General features: G+C 38.5%; 3 protein-coding genes across 3 annotated transcripts in view; 1 reads left to right on the top strand and 2 right to left on the bottom strand.

Moving 5' to 3' along the window:
• The window catches only part of uba7 (ubiquitin-like modifier activating enzyme 7), a 33,353-nt gene extending 23,066 nt beyond the window's left edge, over nucleotides 1-10,287 (top strand). The window contains exons 22-24 of the mRNA XM_085274467.1: nucleotides 7,148-7,249; nucleotides 8,399-8,481; nucleotides 9,437-10,287. Coding sequence (XP_085130593.1) covers nucleotides 7,148-7,249; nucleotides 8,399-8,481; nucleotides 9,437-9,569 — 318 coding nt within the window. The 3' untranslated portion in view covers nucleotides 9,570-10,287. The remainder of the gene's footprint in view (nucleotides 1-7,147; nucleotides 7,250-8,398; nucleotides 8,482-9,436) is intronic.
• A 1,149-nt stretch (nucleotides 10,288-11,436) lies between these two features.
• On the bottom strand, nucleotides 11,437-14,507 carry LOC146574641 (PAK4-inhibitor inka2-like). The gene is made up of 3 exons (XM_085274468.1): nucleotides 14,405-14,507; nucleotides 14,272-14,315; nucleotides 11,437-13,027 (listed from the first exon to the last, which is right to left on the bottom strand). Exons 2-3 carry the CDS (start codon nucleotides 14,272-14,274, stop codon nucleotides 12,098-12,100), a joined length of 933 nt encoding a protein of 310 aa, XP_085130594.1. The 5' UTR covers nucleotides 14,275-14,315; nucleotides 14,405-14,507; the 3' UTR covers nucleotides 11,437-12,097.
• Nucleotides 14,508-15,889: 1,382 nt separating this feature from the next.
• The window catches only part of LOC146574642 (guanine nucleotide-binding protein G(i) subunit alpha-2), a 71,448-nt gene continuing 67,348 nt past the window's right edge, over nucleotides 15,890-19,989 (bottom strand). Inside the window, exons 6-9 of the mRNA XM_085274470.1 lie at nucleotides 18,657-18,786; nucleotides 18,013-18,166; nucleotides 17,714-17,906; nucleotides 15,890-17,068 (exon numbers count right to left, since the gene is read on the bottom strand). Of these exons, the coding sequence (XP_085130596.1) occupies nucleotides 17,716-17,906; nucleotides 18,013-18,166; nucleotides 18,657-18,786 (475 nt within the window). The 3' untranslated portion in view covers nucleotides 15,890-17,068; nucleotides 17,714-17,715. The remainder of the gene's footprint in view (nucleotides 17,069-17,713; nucleotides 17,907-18,012; nucleotides 18,167-18,656; nucleotides 18,787-19,989) is intronic.

Below are 19,989 nucleotides of genomic sequence, written 5' to 3' on the forward strand. Positions count from 1 at the left end.
AGACAGTCACATTGAGATTCTGTTTGCTGTTTTACACGTCAATGGAAGCCTTTTCAAAGCTTCTCACTGCTTTTAGTCTGTGTGTCAAACTCTGCACTCTCCTGATCGCTGCTCCTACCCCCGCTCTGCCTTCACCGCCTTCACCATTTGTACCTCACAAGTTAGCTGTCAAAAAGGGACCTAAATTTAAAATAAAAAGGATCTTTAATACTAATGGAGCTTTAAAAAAATTGCATGGGAATTGCATCAGGCTGGCATCCTTGTCTTCTCTCTGGGGTATGATAATTGCAGAGGGTTGGATAGAACAGTTGGAGGTCCCAGCCATCTGCTTCTTCACTGCAGCCTAAAGAAGAGTGGTGATCAATAGTGGTCAAGTAGCAGATGACACTTCCAATCGAACAAAGGGCATATTTTACATAACAGTACTGTTGTCCCACTAAGGAAAACAGGAAAACAAACAAAACTGTTCCTGATGTAACATTTTTTTAAAGTTACTCTTTCAGTTTACACTAAATCTGGAACCATGTGGCATTACAGTGATCATGGACTGTTTGGCCTTGATTAGATAGCACACCAAAGGCTTATCTTTCAGTCTTAAATGCTAAAATGGACCGAAGGACTCAGTGTCACCAAAACGATGTTAACTGGGAGATTGGTTTTCTGGTTTCATAGAAACATTGTATAAACAAGCCTTAGTGGAAGAATTTCCACTTTACAACTGAGTTTTTAGTTTTTAATGTTATTATATGATTGGTCATGTGTCATTTCAGTCATTTGGTCATTTGGTTTTGTGCTATAAGAATAACCTACTGAAAGATGCTGCCTATTTTCACTATTTTAAGTCTCACACATGCTCACTGGTCATATAATAATGACTGTATGTTTGTATTTATGTTTGTGTCTCATCCTGGATGAATGGACCAATCTCGTTGAAACTTTCTATAGTGAGCATCAACATCTATATGGCGTATACAGATATTTTATAAAAAATACTACAGTCCCATGTATTTGTACATTTGACAGTTCAATTGAGCATTTGTATTTAGTAATTTAGTGCCGTTTGTTTAGTTTGTGCACATTCTTAGTTTGATACGATATGTATTTTAACGGTCAGCGAAACTTTTCAAGCATCATCAAAGTAGGCCACTATAAAACCGTAAAGTCTAGAAAAAAGTGCTGCAGAGCAAACAACAACAATGTAGAGATAAGAAAAGGAAGTCTGAATGATCATCATCATGTCAAGAGACAGTTTATGAAGCAACACATTGGATATTAGTTGATCTTTAATAAAATACTATATATTGATATGATATTAATATTTATATTGTTCAATATATGACATTTAAGAAAATTGCTATATTATTACAGTCAGGATTGTTCTGGTAAATTTACCAGTATATATATCTGAGCTAACACCAAAGCCCCGCATGTAGCGCTGGGTGTTAGCTAGCATCACTGAATGATTTTTACATTTTCAAGAAAATGCATTTTACCTAATCTTAAAATTTAACTTCCAGTCTACCAGAAAAGACCTATGATATGACTAGGGATGGGTATCGTTTAGGTTTTATCCGATACCAGTACCAAACCGGTACTTTTGAAACGGTGCTGGTGCTTAAATGGTGCTCAAACCGGTGCTCGAACCGGTGCTTAAAGAATGGAGAACACACACTTTGTCCAAAAACCTCTCATGTTTAGCTGTTTTTTTGTAAAAAAGGTAACAATGTTAGCCTTTTCTGCAGCTATAGGGGATTTATGGCATCACTCTTGGCTGGAAGCAGTGCTTAAACAATGGAAAAAACTCAAACTTTGTCCAAAAACCTCTCATGTTTAACTGTTTTCCACTTTTTCTTGGGTCATTTTAGCCTTTTTGGCCAGGATGAAGGGAGTATCTGCCATCAAACAAGAAGACAGCCGCATGTAACTACGACGGCGTTTGCTAGTTCACCTTACGTGCATTAATGTAATAACGTGGTTAGCCTACTCAACGGAAATTACACACGAACAACATGAAGCTACTCATGCAGAGAAGAACGGCTGCTGCTGCCATCATCATCATCCGTCATCATTTCTGCTACACTGGCAGGGCTAGGGACCAGGACTCTCCTTTTCGGATTTTTGGGGGATGTTGCTAATTCCACGTCCGATAACAGGCACCACACCCACAGTAGATGTGTGAGGTCTCGCAGCAAGCTATCAAATACGGCGCATTTCTCGGCTTTTAACAAAATGCTATACGTCACCAGGTGTTTCATCAGATTCGAGGTGTTACCTCTTTTGGACAGTATCAGCTTAAAGCACTTGTTGCAGGCTGCTGAGTTTGCATCTTTTGCTGTGAAGTACAGCCAGACTTTTGACCACTTCGCCTTGGGCATTTTTAATCTGTAGCTCTGCTCTAAAAGAACGTTCGTACCTGGGCCCGCCTACTACGCTTGCAAAGGTAAAATGATTGGCTAGAATCCAAAGTGTATGACATCTCAGGGAAAAAATCACCGAAATAAAGCACCGAAATGTGTGCTGCTTTTCAGTCTGGTTACTACCGTTTGTGTCAGAACCGGTGCCATTATGGCTAAATAATGGTTATTATGAATTTCATATAGCTGAAATCTTCTTATTTCAGCTGGTCCCTTTAGCTAAGGACACAGCAGATTTTATCCCTAGCATCCTCCTATGTTACACTAAACCTCTATATTGCTTCCTTCACTGCATCTATAAACCTTCTCTGAAATCTTCCTCTTTCCTTCCTGCCTGGCAACTCCATCTTCAACATCTTTTGTCCAACATATCCACTATCCCTCCTCTGCACATGCCCAAACCATCTCAGTTTTGCCCCTTTAGGCTTTTTCCAAACTGCTTAGCCTGAGCTATCCCTATATCCTATGATTTCTAATTCAATTCCAATAAAAGTCTTAGCATCTTCACCTCCACCTCTCCAGACCATACATCATAGAAGACCTCAATACCATCTTGTAAACCTTACCCTTCACCCTTCTTGCTATCCTTTTGTCACAAATCACCCTTGACAAAAACAAAAAAACAAATATATGCTTAAACTGCAGTCAATATCACATTCAGTAATCATCAGCAGTGGAGAGCAATTTGACCTTCAGGTTCATTTAAGAATGTATCTAGAACATTGGATCTTATTGAAATGCTACCAGAATGTCTGTAAAAGGAAAGCTACAAGAAGCTTAAAGAGATCAAGATGAAAATGTGATCTAAAGAGACCACACAGATCCTCCATCTGCCTCCTCTAAAGCTCTCTTTGAGGGCTTCTAAAGGAAAATAGATGCCTTTGAAGAAACAGGCCTCAAGCCTCAATGGGTTGTAAAAATATTTCCACTGTTGGGATTCTTGCCAGCAAGTGAAGCTGAGACAGGAGCGTGCCTGTGCAGAAGTGGTTCTTGTGCAGGCTGAAAGTAGGAGGGCTTATCAAAGTTTTCATACTGGTCTCTGGTCGCTTCCTGTCTCCGAAAGTGCTCATTGTCTCAAAGGGCAAGATTGAAATATACATTATGAACAACACATTATGATATTTCTTCAAATGCTTGGTTCTGTTCACAATAACCAGCAAAAATGGGCTTCAGTTAGATTGGGATTCATTTTACCTCCTTATCAGGTTCATGAGCTAAACTTCCTCAGACTGCACTCCTGCTCTCATATCTGTAGATGGAGGCATCTATTTTTGGGCTCCATCAATCAATTGCATATGTTATCACAAAAGACTGTATTGTGTATCATGTCATATGTTGTTAACAGCCCTGTTAACAGTGACTAAAACCAAAACATGTAATCTAGAAAACAAGCAAACAAAATAGAAAAAGAAAACTCTCATTTTTGTTTAGTGATATTAAGCCTTTGATTGTTGGGTCAGATTTTGGCAATCTTGGTCTACTTTTGTATTTTTTTGTCCTTTTTAAAGAGTCTAATACTGTGCTGACTCACTTGAAATAACACTTCGTGAGCCAGGTCCTTCTGACCTTTTCATGTCAGTCTGTAAAGTGTACGCACAGAAAAGTAGCTCCCATTCACTTTGAGATGGCTTTTAATTTCCCACTTGCTTACATGTATTGCTAAAAGGTCATTTTTGTCTGTAGGCCATATTGATGTCAGTACTCACCTATGTTTATGTGATAATACACATTTATATCTTATGGAATCAGCTGATTACATTTAATATTATTAAAGGGGGTGAGGATTTATATATTGTGTGTGTGTTTTTTAATCCCACGTTCAGTGTGTGTATGATTTTGGCACTGTATGTGGCCTGTTTTCACATAGATAAAATACTGTCTGTCAGGAAGAGAAGGGGGGATCACTGGGCTTCCTGTCAACAAGAGGAAGCAGCCTGCACGTTTGGCTGTTAATGTCAGATGTTGGGGAACTTCATATCTAAATGCGCACGGAGAGAGAATTTACATCATGCATTGTAGTTAATTATGGAGAAGTCACAAACACGGAGTATTTGAGAAAAGCTTCATTTCATTAAACCAAAAAAACCCTCACAGACTGTTTGAAGGGCTCTGTAGAGTGAGAATGAAAAGCAGGGGGAGGACAGATCAGAGCCAGAAATATTACACATGAAGCAAGTCTGGTTTTGTTCTGGAAAAAATGCTTCTTTCAAGTTTTATGGGGAGGTTTGAAGCTCTTTATAATAAAAAGACTATAGAGCAGATGAAAAAAAATTATATACTGTATTTTCACCATATTTTCATCAATTTGAATTTATGTCCCTCAGGCTGATAAAATAGCTATTTGCTTCATTCTCATCTTCTGAAGTTAGACTATACACAACAGCTTAATTTGTACCACATACAACAATAGACACACAGCAGTAAACCTAAGAGCACACTTATAGCCAGTATTGAATCCTTAATAAAGTGGTTTTTGAGGTTCGACAACCTGATACTCAACTACAAGTCTCAACTGAATATGTGCAGCTGTGATAAACCGCCAAGCAACACTTGGGAGGAATTTGTCATTTGCACTATTCTCAACATAACAGGAGGGCTGTCAGACAGTAATTCTAAACTCTAACCTCAAGACGACCTTTCCCAGCTTTTATAGTATATACACTATCCACTATAAGTGCATGCAGTTTAATTATAACCACTTCAGAAGTGCAGCTAAAAGTCTCTTAACAGTGTCCCCAGTCTGGCAGTTCAGTTTAAGACAAAAACAATTACTTTCTGATCCACATTTCGTTTGGTTCCCCAGAAAGAACTGTTTTGTGGGGGCATTTTTGTTTTTATTGCGGAAGTTCCATGACAGAAAGATACTGCATTTGTGCTTGTGGGAAACCGTTTGTAATTGTTTCCAGCGGCCTGTTAGTTTCCAGCATTCTCGTTTATTTTTTCACTCCTGTTGTACTGTGAATAGTTGACGTCACCATGGTAGCTGATTGGCTTTTAGTTCCCCCCCAGAGTTGGGTGACAGACTTGCGAGAGAGGAAAGGAGGAGTGGGAATGAAAATAGACTGCATGCCTGCTTTGCATTGTGTATAAAGAGCAACTGCACACAAAAGCATAGGTACACTGAAAACACACGATCTACTTTACAGTCCAACAGTGATGTTGCATGTGCAAGGTCATAAAAGAATCCTCTTTTTTTTAGATGTGTTCAGGTTCTAGTTCTTGTTCTTTCCGTGGATAGTTTAGGATTGTACTAACAATTGATGCTAGTCACACGTTAACATAAGCTGACATGTCCACCCTTATGATGCACATCTTGCAAACGAAATGCAAGAAAGCATTTTAACTGCTCAAATAGAGTAGAAAAGTATTTAACTATTAGTCCATTTACAAAAGTGTGCTTTGTCTGAAAACTGGGACAAAGGACATCGACATCACGTCCAGTGAGACTTGGGTAAAAGTATGTCTCGAGTGTGTCTCCATAGCCTCAAACCTCATAAGTGGTGGGAGTTGTAAGGGCTAGTCAAAAAGTTCCCCTTGGCTGCTGAAGCAGAGATAATTGGACCCAGGTTCAGCCAGAGTTTTGGTATTCTCATCTCGAGCCAACTTTTGATCTTCACAACTTCTCCTAGCAGACAGCGTCTGTATGTGAGCAGAGTCGACTGACTACGTGACATGTTTAGACTTAATTTCTGCACGTGAGGATTTCTGATCCATTTCCACCAAGTGATGTTTTTTTTCCCTTAGATCTTGCATATGTGGATTATCATGTTTAGGGTACGCATATAGCGCCAAGTGATGAACATTAGGTCCAGTGGCAAATGCATTGTTTATGCTTACAAGGGTTTAATTAATCTGTCTCAATGTGCAAAGTCAAAGATTAATCCTATTGACCTTATAAATAACTTAATTTACAATCTGATCCCATGAGAAAGCGAGGGGTTTGAAGGCAGTGCCTTTTGTTTTTGGCCTCTGTTGTATTGTAGGCTGTAAAATTAAAATCAGATCAATCATTTCACTTTGGCCACTGCTCAATATAATGATATAATACCAGCAAAACTATTAAAATTCCAATTTGTTTTAGTTTATTGTCTTAAGTGCCAATTAACTCAACCTTAATGTGGCCATTTAAGGACATTTGGAAAGGTTGCCGATCAAATTGTGCAAATATACCTTGAATATCCTTAAGGTACGGTCGTTACAGTGGAAATAAGAAGAGTTCAAACAATGGATGTCTTTATACTTAGACTCAAAAACTTCAGGAAATTGAGAAAGAAAATAGTCCCTCAGATTTAAAATGTCAACAAAGTGAAGTACAATCTGGCAGTCTGTGGAGAAATTCCCATGTTGTTTCTCTTGCAACACATTTATATTCACACAGATTTTTTAGATTTATTTTTTTACTTTTATAAAGATGCAAACACACAATATCACATGGATGAATGTAGATTCTACTGGTGCAGATCATAAACTGTGAAGTTTCAAAGATGTAACTTGAGAAAAGTGCCCTTCATCGTATATGAGGAAGAAGCTTCTTGACCTTAGTGTGGCCGGTTCTAGAGTGCTGATTGTTCTCAGCTGCTCTACCAATGAAAAATGCAGTCTCTCTGTCTTTGAGCATGCAGGACTCTTGTTATGGACTTAACCATTTTCTGCACATCCCTCACAGCAAGCAGTACTTTGTCTGTCATCTTTGTCCGTGTGAGTGTTGCTGTATGTAATATGTCTATCATCAGGTTGCAGGAAAGAAATTCAGCCTGTGGGATGACTTCCTCGTTGAGGGCAGAAGAAGTGGTCAGCAGGAAATGACCTTGGAGGATCTGTTCCAGTGTATCAGGGTATGGCCTTCTTATTTCTTTCAGCAAGGAAACACACTTTCTTCACAGCGGGTGCTGCTGAGTACACGCATGATTTTTTTTTATTAACCTTTCCACCCCTCTACACAACGTCCATTATATATCCAGTATAACCTGACTTGCTATTTTACACTTACCCTCTCAGAGAAATTAAAATTACAGTGAATAAGCATTAGAGAATAAAAATCTTCTTGCTGTTGAAATTTGTAGTGGGTTAAAGACTGGCTTTGATAAGTAAACAGGTAATTGCTCCTTTTATTACTAAAACAATACTTTTGAAAATAAGATCTACAAATTCATGCAGTGAACAGTTTAACTGAAAAGCTTGTCATAACTGTTGCATTTTCCTGTTTCTGCACTGTTTTTGTCACAGTTTTTGTACCTTTTAAGTCCTCTCAGCAGTTCAGATTAGAGCTGTGCTTTGGTTGAAGGCAACTTTGACACTGTTGTACTTTAACCACGGTCTGGGTTGTCCATCTTATCACCAGTGACAAAAGACAAGAGCAGCACATGATACTGAATTCAGTCCTCTACTGTGAGGAATGGCAAGCCGTTTAATTTCAGGATGTCACTTCCATCCCAGATAGAGTGGTACAGCTGACTGTTGACCTGAATGTCGTATCCTAGAATGCAGTGATGGAAAACCCATCCTTAACATCCCATTGTAACTCTTCCTGTTTTTAGTGCGATCTTTATTACTTTTCTACACTGTACATTTGATCTCTGAGTCACTGTCTTCATCATACGTATGAGATATGTTTGTTTCAACCAGAACATCTGAGCACAGCACAACCAGCCTATTTGTTAGGTGCTTGCAATCTTGCTCTGAACAGACATTTGGTTTATTGATGGTGTTGAATTTATTTTTTCTGAGGAAGCAAAGGGAAAATAAATTGGCACGTCTTCTCAGTGCTCCAGTTGTTTCTTTTAACCTTTTAACCACTGGGTTTCCTTAGTTTGCTTGTGGAGTTTTCTGAACTGCTGCAGACTTACAGCTCTGCAGACTGGTGTCCTTGCAGAAGGACATCAGTCTTTGTTACTGCGTGCACTCTATCTGTGTTTACTGTCATGGCTTATTGTGCTTATTATACTGTACTACAGATTTAATCTTGACTATTTGTCTTTGTGCAGGAAAAGTGCAACTTGAATGTCTGCAGTCTTTTCTATGGGAATTCTGTCTTATTCAATGGACACAAAGAGAGGCTGAAGAAGAGGTATGTCTTAAAACACAGATACAGTACAAACTGCCCATCACTACCTTTACGTGACCTTTGCTGCACATATAAACAGTCACAATAAGCAACAGTCTCCTGTTTGTTTAGAGGCTAATGAGGTGTTTCCTCCTAGGCGGTGAGGAGAGAGCATGTTGACACACTAACACGCATCACTAAACACAGATGACTGAAACTCCTCCTCGGGTTTCCTTCTGTTTGTTGAGGAAAGACGTTAAAGAATAAAATGAGCGTGACATTCTTTTTCTGCGTTTTAGAAGAAGCTATGGTATTTGACCCATTCAATGCTGCAGCAAATTAAAGGCATGTTTCATTAGCTCCAGGGTGTTTGAAATAAATCAGATGACTCGTGCTGCAAACTCTCCTTATCAGTTAAATAAAGACCCTGCAGGATTTTTCGATTCCTTGAAGAGAGTAGGAGGGAAATGTAATAAATCACTTTTCACCTCCAAACTTTATAGGCAACGGCTCACTGGGTAAACTGAAACATTCGATTATTAGTCCCGTCTGCCAAAATAATATTGTGAGTACTGGAAGCTCAAGTCTCTGGGGAGCTGGTGTTGTTGTTATGATTAGGTTAACCCACAGGGAGAGAGAGGTGCAGACTGCGGGCCATGTGGACAGCAGACCATACAAGATAAATGTCCTCTGGAGTATTCACTTCCTGTGCAGTCACCCTGTCCAGAGCTTGGACCAGTGAAAAGGGAACATAAAAACTTGGACAATGCATTTGTTATTGGGGTTAATTTTCTTCTATCTGCTAGTTATTAGTTATGTTTAAGATTTTTCATGCAATGTAAAGCCATGTGGAGATATATACTACAAAAGAGGTATTAGTAGGAGCACCTGATTAATAGTGAGAATATGTAGTTGTTCAACACAAACTTTGATTTCCACATTATTATTTAGAATAGCTTATGATTTTTTTTTTTTGCAGGGTGTCTGATGTAGTGAAGGAGGTAACAAAGGAAGACATCCCTCCACATAAGAAGATGCTGGAATTAATCCCGTCATTTTCTGAAGACGAGGACTGCGAGTCAGTCCCAACGATCAGATACCTTTACTTGTGATACCATCAGCACAGTTTCAGTAAATATGAGTTTCATGGATCTGCTGCTGTGTAACAAGGGGACTTCTCAGGATCTAACATTTAAAAATGAACAGATTTTATTACCCGAGCTTGATATTTGAATGATTTTCTTCTACGTTTTTATTCCTCGTGTTTTTAAATTATTGAAATGGCATGATTTTTGTTAGACTGCATTCTTTGTTGTGTTAATGATCTATGTTTAAAAAACACTGATATATCGATTTATAAATCATTTTACGGAAAATGAGGAATCTTGGCAAACTGCACTCTTTTACCTAAAGTTTTGAGAAGTTGTGAAGTTGCAAAGACATACATGATAGATCTCGCACTACTGGGCCAGTGTTGGTAATTTGGCTTAAGTTAAGGTCATGCTGTGCACAGTGTTTATGGATACGGAAGATATACTGCCATATGTTCAGAGTGGAGAAGCCAAAGTCATTTAGCAGGATTTCATCTGTCCTCAGCATGCTTCTGTACATTCCCCGCCCCTTTCTGCAGCCTCAATGTTTCACTCCACACCCTCGCATTAACAGGCTGACATTATTAGCACGCTCTTGATGCTCTTGTCTGAATTTGATTTATATAAAGTGAATCAGCTCTGTAATTTTCTCTGCAACTACTTAATATATGTCTTCAACTTTACCTTGTAATTTGCATGATGATGCAATTTGCGATTACATTCAGTTGGAACAATAAAATGCCTCTTTGAGGAACAAGTTATTTCTGTGTATTTCATGAACAGACTTCAGTTCCCCATCATTTAAAATGTTCTTTCTCTGCTGGTATTGTGCATGCAGTACTGTGCAAGTCTCTTGAGCCACCTCGCATTTCTTTATATATATTGTTTCCGAGGAGCCAGATGTTCTCCAAATTTTCAAAGTTGCCTTGAGTAATAGTTCTTCAGGCTTTCTGAAGAGTTTTTAATTGGACATTGGATGCCTTTAACTCATTTTTAATTTTGTCCTTGACTGTTTTAATCCACATTACACTAATATATGACCTATTTCAGCGTAAAAAGGCACCTAACTCAATGGATAAACTAGTGTAGTGCCTACATATAACTGACAACTTAGCAAAGAAACAATTTCAATTGTATCTTTAGGCACTTTAGATACTAGCAGATTGTTGCAAACACAAAAAACATTTTGGTGTTTTTTGAATCTATGAAACAATGCCAACAATCATTCATTTGACACTAATGAAATTTTGCCCCAGCAAGCAGATTCCTGAAGAGCGTCTTGATGCATTCTCAGTCATCCAGGTAAGTAACTCAAAAGTTGATTCTGTTCATCTGGACGTAGCGATTTCAGTGGGAGAAACATTTCGTCACTCATCTAAGTCACTTGGATGAGTGACGAAATGTTTCTCCCACTGAAAACGCTACGTCCAGATGAACAGAATCACCTTTTGGAGATTCCTGAAGAGAAATTAGCTGAAATGTGGCATATCTCTGCAAGATGTGCAGTGTGGGCTTCAAAGGAAATTGGACAAGTGGAGGACAAAAGAAAAAGTGACAGACGTACGAAAACTATCTACAGCAGATGAACAACATCTGAAAGTCCAGCAATAACTTGACACAATACCTGAGACATGTCTGGCTCTTCAGTTGATCTACCTTCTGTTTGCTGTGAAGAAGCCTTCTTAAGAAAGGGAAACAGGCAGAAAATGCTAAGGCATGCTAAATTACACAAGAACTGGACTTATAGTTATTGGAAACAGGTTTAATGAACTGTCATGGTTTGGGACTGGATTTCAGAGAGTGGTCAAAAGTGATGGAATTATGAACCCAGAAATGTATCGTCAGAAGTTGATCCACCATGCAATACCATCTGAAAAGCATCCGATTAGCTATAGATTCTTTTTATTTATTTTTTACCATGAGAGTGATGCCAAACACACTGCCAGTGTTGTAAAAGCATACCTGGATAGAAACACACATAATCCAGCAGTCACGAACCTGCCTCTCCACAGTTGCCTTATATAATGTATTTCCATATGCACGTGTTTCAATAAACTGGATCTAGTTTAGGCTTTCCTAGGAAAACATAAAGAAATGAGAAGAGGATCAAGACTTTTGAACTACACTGTGCAAGTTTTGATGCACACCACTCCCTTTTCTTAATCTGGTACAAACTCTGTGCCCTTTACACAGCTCCTAAACCTTGTTTTGTATTTGTTTTCTGTTTGTTTTTAACTAATTGATGTGATACAATAATTATATCAACGCATTTCAGTCGTTTTATGTCTGCTAAAAGTTGACACAAAATACTGCTGTGATGATGAAGCTTTAGGATGATTAAAATTATTTGAATGCAAAACATTGATTGTTTTTTGTACATTTTTAATATTCTTGTAGCATTTAGCACTGCTCAGACAAACAGGGACAGACAAATTTGCATTAAATAATAATACTAATAATAAAAATAATAATAATCAGTTTTTATTCCAAAAATATAAACACTGAAAAAACAATAGTTCTTTTGAAACGGGTGTCTGTAGGTACAGTCTTCAGATGTAGCCAATGATGTCATTGCATATGATGGGCTGCCGGCTCCCTGTCTTCATGAGAGCGGTGAACTGGTAAAAATCAGTGTCCAGTGTATGTAGACCTGTGTGGGACTGGTGAAAGAAAGGTTTGAGTCCTTGGAGTCCCACGGGACAGGACATTCGTTTAGAAGCCTCTGCACTCCTGCAGCCCTTGGTGGAGTCTCCTGGCCTCTGCCTCATCTCCACACCTTTGGACACCCCTGCAAGTTTTCGGCGCATGTTAACCAGAATGTCTTTGGCAAGACGTCGGCCTGCATTTGGTTTTTGTTCTGCTGGCTCAGGAAGCTCCGGTAGGTCCATCCAATTCTTTATTAGGTCAGCAAAACTGTTGTCACCCAGAACCAAGGGCTGTCTGTTCCTGCTGCGGCTCAGCAGCATTGTCGTCCAGTCCTGTTGCTCACTGGCCTCGAATGATGTCCAGCGCTCCAGACAGGCGTCTGATGTTGATTTGGGTCGGATACGACCAGAAGGTCCTCTGTTTGTGCGGAGACAGGCAGAAGAAGAAACTCGTATGTTTCTGGTCCTCCTCAGCACCACGCCTTCATCAGGCCAAGAAGCTTCAGAGTAACCTGAGTCAAAGTCCACACTCTTCTCACTGCTGGGAGAGCCCTGTTTCAGCCTTTCATGCTCCTGTTGCTCTTCCTCCTCTTCCAGTGGGCTGGCCAGGCAGCAGGCAGAGTCATAGGTGCTGGCTTCACTGGCATCAGAAGCACGCAGTCGAGTGAGTCGCTCTTGCTGTGCCCTCTGTTTGTATAACCGAGTGACAGCGAAAGACTGAACACATGGTTCGCTAAGTGGCCTCGGCCTGCTTATCTGCTTCAAATCCTGCAGGGATCTCCTCATGTACTGCATGTGGTCCCGGAGGCAGTCAGAAGAATCTCCTAAACACAGCTGCACAACAGGAGAGGCAGACAAACAGTTAGTGGTGCAAGGAGATTTTAAATAAAGTCTATTCAAAATTGACATGTCCACCAAAACTACTTAAGTAAAGACAAGCTATGTTCATTCGTTGCAACAGCCAAGAGAGCTCCTAGGCCGCTTTCCAACATATCCCATCATCCCCTGGCCATTCTAGCTATATCTTGAACAGTTCAGTGTGTTATTTCCAGGACTCGGCCAGTAAGATTTTTACCAGCTGAGATCACTGTGCTCTCTGGCCTTATAAGAACTCAAGCATTCCTGAAAAACCTCAGCTTTATGGAGACCATCCCATGCAATATAAGTCCAGAAAATGAATTAAAAGCACAGGATGCACATTTCATACTGGGGAAAACTCTCCCTGCCTCCTAAATTTAGAGCGGAAGTTGAACAAAGTAGAGCTTAGTCTGGAGTGGAGTGTGAAGGCTCACATATCCTCTCTGGATTCCCCTAGTTCACAGGATGTGGACTGGCATGTATTATAAAACAGGAAGTGACAGCAACATTTTGGAATTGCACAAAGATCATGTGCTCAGTGTTAATTAAACCATCTTCGAGTAGGCAGTATAATTATATTGATGAAAAAATCCTTTAAATTTTAATCTGCACTTTGATCATTACAAAAATGAAGAAAAAACTACAATTTACTAAGAGTTTCTGGGTCAGGGAGTTGCAAAAATGCCTCCAGTCTAATCCGTAATGCTATTGTTTAGTTTTCAGGTTCTTACAATATTTGGCTTGCTGAGCTTCTAACTCCTGTCACTGTTTGTCTTGGAGTACTAAAGGTGCCACAATGCCATGATGTTATCACAGCTGTGGGTGCTGAACCATTTGGCCTCTGGGGGAGACTTCATCTGACATGCAGAGACATCCACTGTGAGATTCTGTGGTCAGTCTGCCACTTTTAAAATGCCCTGTTCTTCTTGGCTGCTTTCACACAATGGGCTAGAAGTGATTCACCCAGCTGTGTGCTTTTGGCAAAGGCAATTCCGGTTTGAATTAACAGTGACTTGGTGGATTAAAGCACTATAAAGAGAAGTTGGTCAAGAAATAAAATAAAAACAAAACAGAAAATAAATGCCAAAAAACTAGGATAAGCCAGTGTCTTAAGAAAGCTTCACATAGTGGGTTTACCAAGGGGTTTGGGGCATTTGTACTCTTAATGAAACTAATGCAGCACCTAAAACACAAGTAAACTAAAGAAAAAATAAACTTACCATTGCTTCTGAGAAAGTGAAGTTCAAAGCCTGTGTTTTTTTTTCTGCAAAAGAAAAGAGAGTAGTGGATTAAGTTTTGAGCGTGTGGCAACTACCACCCTTCCTAAAAACACAGCGGTTTGCCAATACTCACCTCTGTATGTGGCTCCAAATGAATCGCAGCACAATCAACAACAACTCCTCAGACGAACAGCTGATCGGAGGTTTGTTCGCTCTTTGTGGGTCCTCTCTCCTCTGAACCAAATGAAGCTCCGTCAGCGGACTTTGTCGATGCTGAGCTTTTTGTCGCAGCGAATCAGCACAGCCCATTAAAAAACCAGCCAATAGTGAGTCGCCTGAAATAAGATGCCCCCTGGAGTCATTTCAGTAGTTCCCGCTGTGCGTTTCACACCACACTGTTGGGACTCCACATCTGGAGCTCTTTAAATTAGACACCTGAGAATACTCAAGTCGTCCAATTGCTATTTTGAATTTTTTGAGCACTATACATTTCCAGCAGAGTTATTATAGTTTTTATAATCTCATTTTGACTGTTTGTTTTTTTATCCGTTTAGTTTCCAGAGTAGTGCTGCTCGTTTCGGTTTAGTTGTTAGTGTTTGGAAATGTTTTTGCTATTTTCAGTGTTAATATTAGTCTTTTATTGTATGGAGGAAATATGCCAGAGACAAGATTTAGGAAGATTAGTATTAGCAACAAAAAATAACTCTGAGTTTTCAGACAAGTTAGAATAAACATGCCCGTTAAATACTCATGAGCTAAGTTATGATACAGTTTATTAGATTAACAAATACTAAAACTAAGGACATTACCTCTATATCCCCCCCCCCAACTTTACAAATAATTTCAGTTAGTTTAAACCTTTACTAAAAGTCTATTTTTTTATTTTAGTTAAATAAAATGTTTTTTCTTCCACGTGCAGTTTTAGTTATTTAGTTATAATATATATAATGAAAAAATAATGAAAAATTGTGATTTCAGTTGATAAACAAGCATTTAAAATACATTTTTTAATTCTCTCCAGAATCGTGCAGGCTACTAAAGGCCTAAAGTCCCAGGTATGTATTGATAGAAATAAATCTACATGTCGCCACCTTGTGGATCTTTTCCACAAAGCTTCTTCAGCAATGCGTATTCACTATTCTATTCTAATGGTCCTTTTGAAACGCAAAATACCTTCTGGCATGACTACCGCGCGTCATTATCTCACCTCTTTATATGCTGACAACACTCTGTATTGTAATTCAGCAAAGTTTAGGTTGCAGTCGCACTCATTTCTTTGCTTTAAGTACCTATTACATGCTCAGTTGCAAGAACTAACGTGTAAAGGATGTATTAAAATAAAAGAAAACAAGTTTGGCTTATAGCTGCAGTTTGTCCGAATGGTATTTATATAGTCTTGTTTTACCAAAATACTTTTTAGTTTAGTTGTATGATTGTCCTTTTCTTCTCAGTTTTTTGTTGATGTCTTTTTAATCAGCAAAGTGCTTATTCTATATTTTAAAGTTGCTCAATTCATTGTCTTTAGTGTCCTTCTGCTAGTGAACTGGTTAAAAAAATGAAGAAACAAAATAAAGTATTCTGAATTTTCCCTTAACACATCACACAGCAGAATAAAAGATCATGTGACCAAACCTTTATTTACGTTTAACAAGTGAATGACTTTTAATGTTAACAAACAACTATCATCCATTTGTCTTGGTATTGTGGTGCATCCTAAATGACAGATTTTGTGAACTGAAGTGGAGTAGAAATAGCCCTAGTTCACACTATGAAGATAGCATGTCTCTAAAGAACAAGTGTAAACAGATATCAAGGCACAAACATATGTAAAAAGACTTGGATTGAAATAAAAAGTACAGAACGATCCATGTTAGGAACAGACATAACCACTTAAAAATTTTGCAGATATCTTAAAAGTGACACATAACCATTTCTTTTAAGAAGTTACTTAAGGAATGTTAATCAGTTTGTGGGGAATACAAGCTAATCTATGGACAAGTCATGCAGAACAATGCACTATAGTACAAGAGTGAATATTGATTCTGTGTAAACATTGTACAAAAAACATTTTCCCTTCATCCATTTTCATTCTCCATGCTTGTTGGTTTTCTTCTAAAAAATAAGTTCTGTTTACAGTCAAAAGGTTCATAAAATGCCAGTTAACATAAGTTAATAGAATTTTTATAAAAAAAGGTTCATTTGACTTTATCCTTTTATTAAAATGCAAAAGTAAAAGGCAAAGTAAAATGTAAACCTAAAAGGAAAACACAATAAGAGATCCAAATATAAAAGAACGCTCAATAAGTCAAATAAATACCAAGAGGTTCCCCAACTGGTCCACGAAAATGGAAAACATGTTTTTTGTTTGTTTTTTTCCCCCAGTGTTTTGATTTAGTCGTTTGGTATAATGAGATTGCAGGTCTTAATTGTGTCAAACTTTACTCTTACAACAATCATTTATTGAAGGCCAGTTACACAGTTTCCAAATGCAATTAAAAAAGCAGATCTTTTCATGTAAGTGCCTTAATTGTTATTTGATTGCTTTTGTCAAATTAGAAAGTTCTCGGTCATATATGTGTACAAGTAACCCCTGATAAGGAGCAGTAAGCTATACAGTATATAAAAACAATAACAACAGATCAGACAGATAACGTGATGGTTGCAAAACAGTGATTGTTAAAGTTCTTTCAGGTTCCCCCTCTAGGAATCAGTTCTCTTATGGTTTTCATTATGAAAAGCAGTAATCATTCATGGCTATTGCAGTCACTCATGCAGTCTGTGTGCGTCGGGTTTTGTCCTGCATGAAAAGACAAACAAGTATACATTCTTTAGACAAGTTAATGTACATAAAATAAAATGAAGAAAAAGAAGCTCCTGTTTCACGTTTGACTTTCTGATTTCTAGTGTTGATTGCAAATTAAATTTTTAGTGAAAAAATTGCACAGATCTTGAGAAGTTAAAAAAATGCAATGTAAAAAGTAATTTCACTCAATTTAAATCACATTCAAATAAGTCACTATACAAATTCATGCTGAAAAACTCAAAGTTCCCAAGTTCTGTCTTCCCTTTAATTTTCTTTTCAGCAGACATGAACTTAATTTTGTATCACAGCAATGACATTTGTCTTACTCTGGATAATCCACTGTTTACTATTGCCGAACAACAAGGCAACCCACTTGATGCGCTCAAGCTAAATGATTTTTGCCAGCTTTTCTTACACATTACTTAAGCGATGAAGCATTAAATTAAAATGTTGCCAATTTATTTCTTCACAGTGATAAATTATTACAGCTCTAGACTGAATATTAAGTTGTGCCAGTACAGACAATACATAGCTGATGAGATCATTAATAGGCCACCTAAATGACAACCCAAATGAAAATACAATGAATAACAGCCCATTAGACTTTACGGTAACATTTCTACCCACTCTGAAGCATACCTTTAGAAAAGACCACAGTCTTTTAGGTTGTTCTTAATAATAACGTCAGTGACAGCATCGAAGACAAACTGCACGTTCTTGGTGTCAGTGGCACAGGTGAAGTGGGTGTAGATCTCCTTGGTGTCCTTTTTCTTGTTCAGGTCCTCAAACTTGGTCTGGATATAGCTGGCAGCCTCATCAAACTTGTTGGCGCCTGTAGAATATGATTTAAGAGACAAGGAAGCAGTTTATTATCAAGTTGAACTTTCTGCAGAGAATGATCACAGATGCAGTATCATTCCTGATGCTCCGCTGTGTACCTCCGTACTCGGGGAAGCAGATGGTAAGAGGGCTGCGGGTAATCTTCTCCTCAAAAAGATCCTTCTTGTTGAGGAAGAGGATGATGGAGGTTTCGGTGAACCATTTGTTGTTGCAGATGGAGTCAAAAAGCTTCATGCTCTCATGCATTCGGTTCTAAAGAGAATCAAAACTGGTCATGGCTCATGACTTTCACTACAGTGTAACAGTTCATCAGCGCTGCCACCAGGGGACAATGTTCTTCTATATTATAAAAGTGAGGACAAATATTTCAGGTACTTCACAGCATCTCTTGGCCAAATGTCTCCTGAGCACTTTCTTTAAGCAATTCAAGAAATTGGGGTTAAATAGTTCATGTGCTATAACTTGAACAAATAGCTATTACGTCTTTTATTGCAAAATTACACTTCACAGTGAAGCTCAATGAGCTAATTTTACAACATGGAGCTGACTATCATTCAGCCATTATAAGGAGGGATGGGAAATGGTACATTCCTTGCAGTGCAATATAATGTAATGTATCACATACTGAAAATGAGCCTGAAAGCAGATTTATGAAGCTAGTAAAGTGATATCATCCATACAGAAAGAGGCTCACATACAAGTACACATACACACAAGCATAAGAGGGTGGACTTTTCCTTACCATCTCCTCGTCCTCTGCCAGCACCAGGTCATAAGCACTCAGTGCAACACAAAAGATAATGGCTGTTACTCCTTCAAAACAATGAATCCACTTCTTTCTCTCTGAGCGCTGGCCTCCCACATCAAACATTCTGCCAGAGAGATCAAACAAAGGAGGTAAATTGTGTGTTTGTGTGTCTATATTTGGGGAAGGAGGTCACAATAAAAAAAAAGGAGTAATGTGAACCTAACAGGGGAAAAAACTGCTATTTCAGGAAAAGTGCTGTGAATGAAGGAAGGGCAAACTTAGAGTGACATTCAATGCCAGGAAATAAATTGGCTTTCATGTAGTTGTTTGGGGACCAAAAATGGTGAGGAGGTGGAGAGACGTCTGTCACATAATTTATCTGATAAAAGACTGCAGGGTCAGTGCAGGATAGAAGAGGCAGACAGGGTCCATATTCAGAGTAAAGCTTCAGTTAATGGAGATGCTGAGACTTGATTAAAACTCGCAGAAGAGAGGTGTGAGAAAAGCCTACGGAAAGATGAAAACAGTTCACCAGGACAACTACTGTATACATATATAATACTGGAACCCAAAATGAAGTTTCGACCAGACACAACGTGATCTAAAGCCAGCCACTGTCAATGGTGACAGCATCGGCTTCATTAAGGTGAATAGAGCAGAAACAGCACAAACGTGGCTTTTTTTGTATTGATCGCTTTCATGCATTATTTAGCTCAAATACTGAGGCTGTAACACAAAGCAAATATCAGAGATTATCAGGAAGCAGGTCACACCAAAGCCAAGTGGATACAGTTGCCTTTTTATTACCGTACCCATAACCTCTTAATATGTATTAAAAAGTGCATTAAAATGTGTTGAGACCCAAAAAGACAAAGAAATCTGCAAAAAACCCCAAAAATATAGCTCATCTTTTTTATCTACCTGCCACTCTCTTTCTCCATTTATACCCTTTGCACATTTATATAACATACTTTACATATTCACTTTACATATCTATGCATGCATTACTATCCCACACATAAGTGCTTGGGCTGGGTTAGAGCACATTTTATGTAAGACCAACAGTACTAGTTCTGTGCCATGTCAGACAAACATGTTTTATTACTAAATAATGCTCTGGTTTTATTAAGGAGGAGCACTGTGGGAAGGATCTAATTTATTAGTCAGCTCTTAGCGCAATCACAGTAATTAAGCTTTTAATTGCTGGTATAATTTGTCTTCTGATGTTTTAACATATTTCAAGCCAGGAGGGTCACTTGCCTCTTAACGCTATAAAGATTGAGATCAAAATCAAGTGTAGATTTTTTGTGGTAAACTAGAACCACGT

The sequence above is a fragment of the Mchenga conophoros genome, linkage group LG5, assembly GCF_057382185.1.
Source record: "Mchenga conophoros isolate Kocher_MC1m ecotype Shallow Benthic linkage group LG5, M_conophoros_male_GT1.1, whole genome shotgun sequence".
Taxonomy (NCBI): Eukaryota; Metazoa; Chordata; class Actinopteri; order Cichliformes; family Cichlidae; genus Mchenga; species Mchenga conophoros.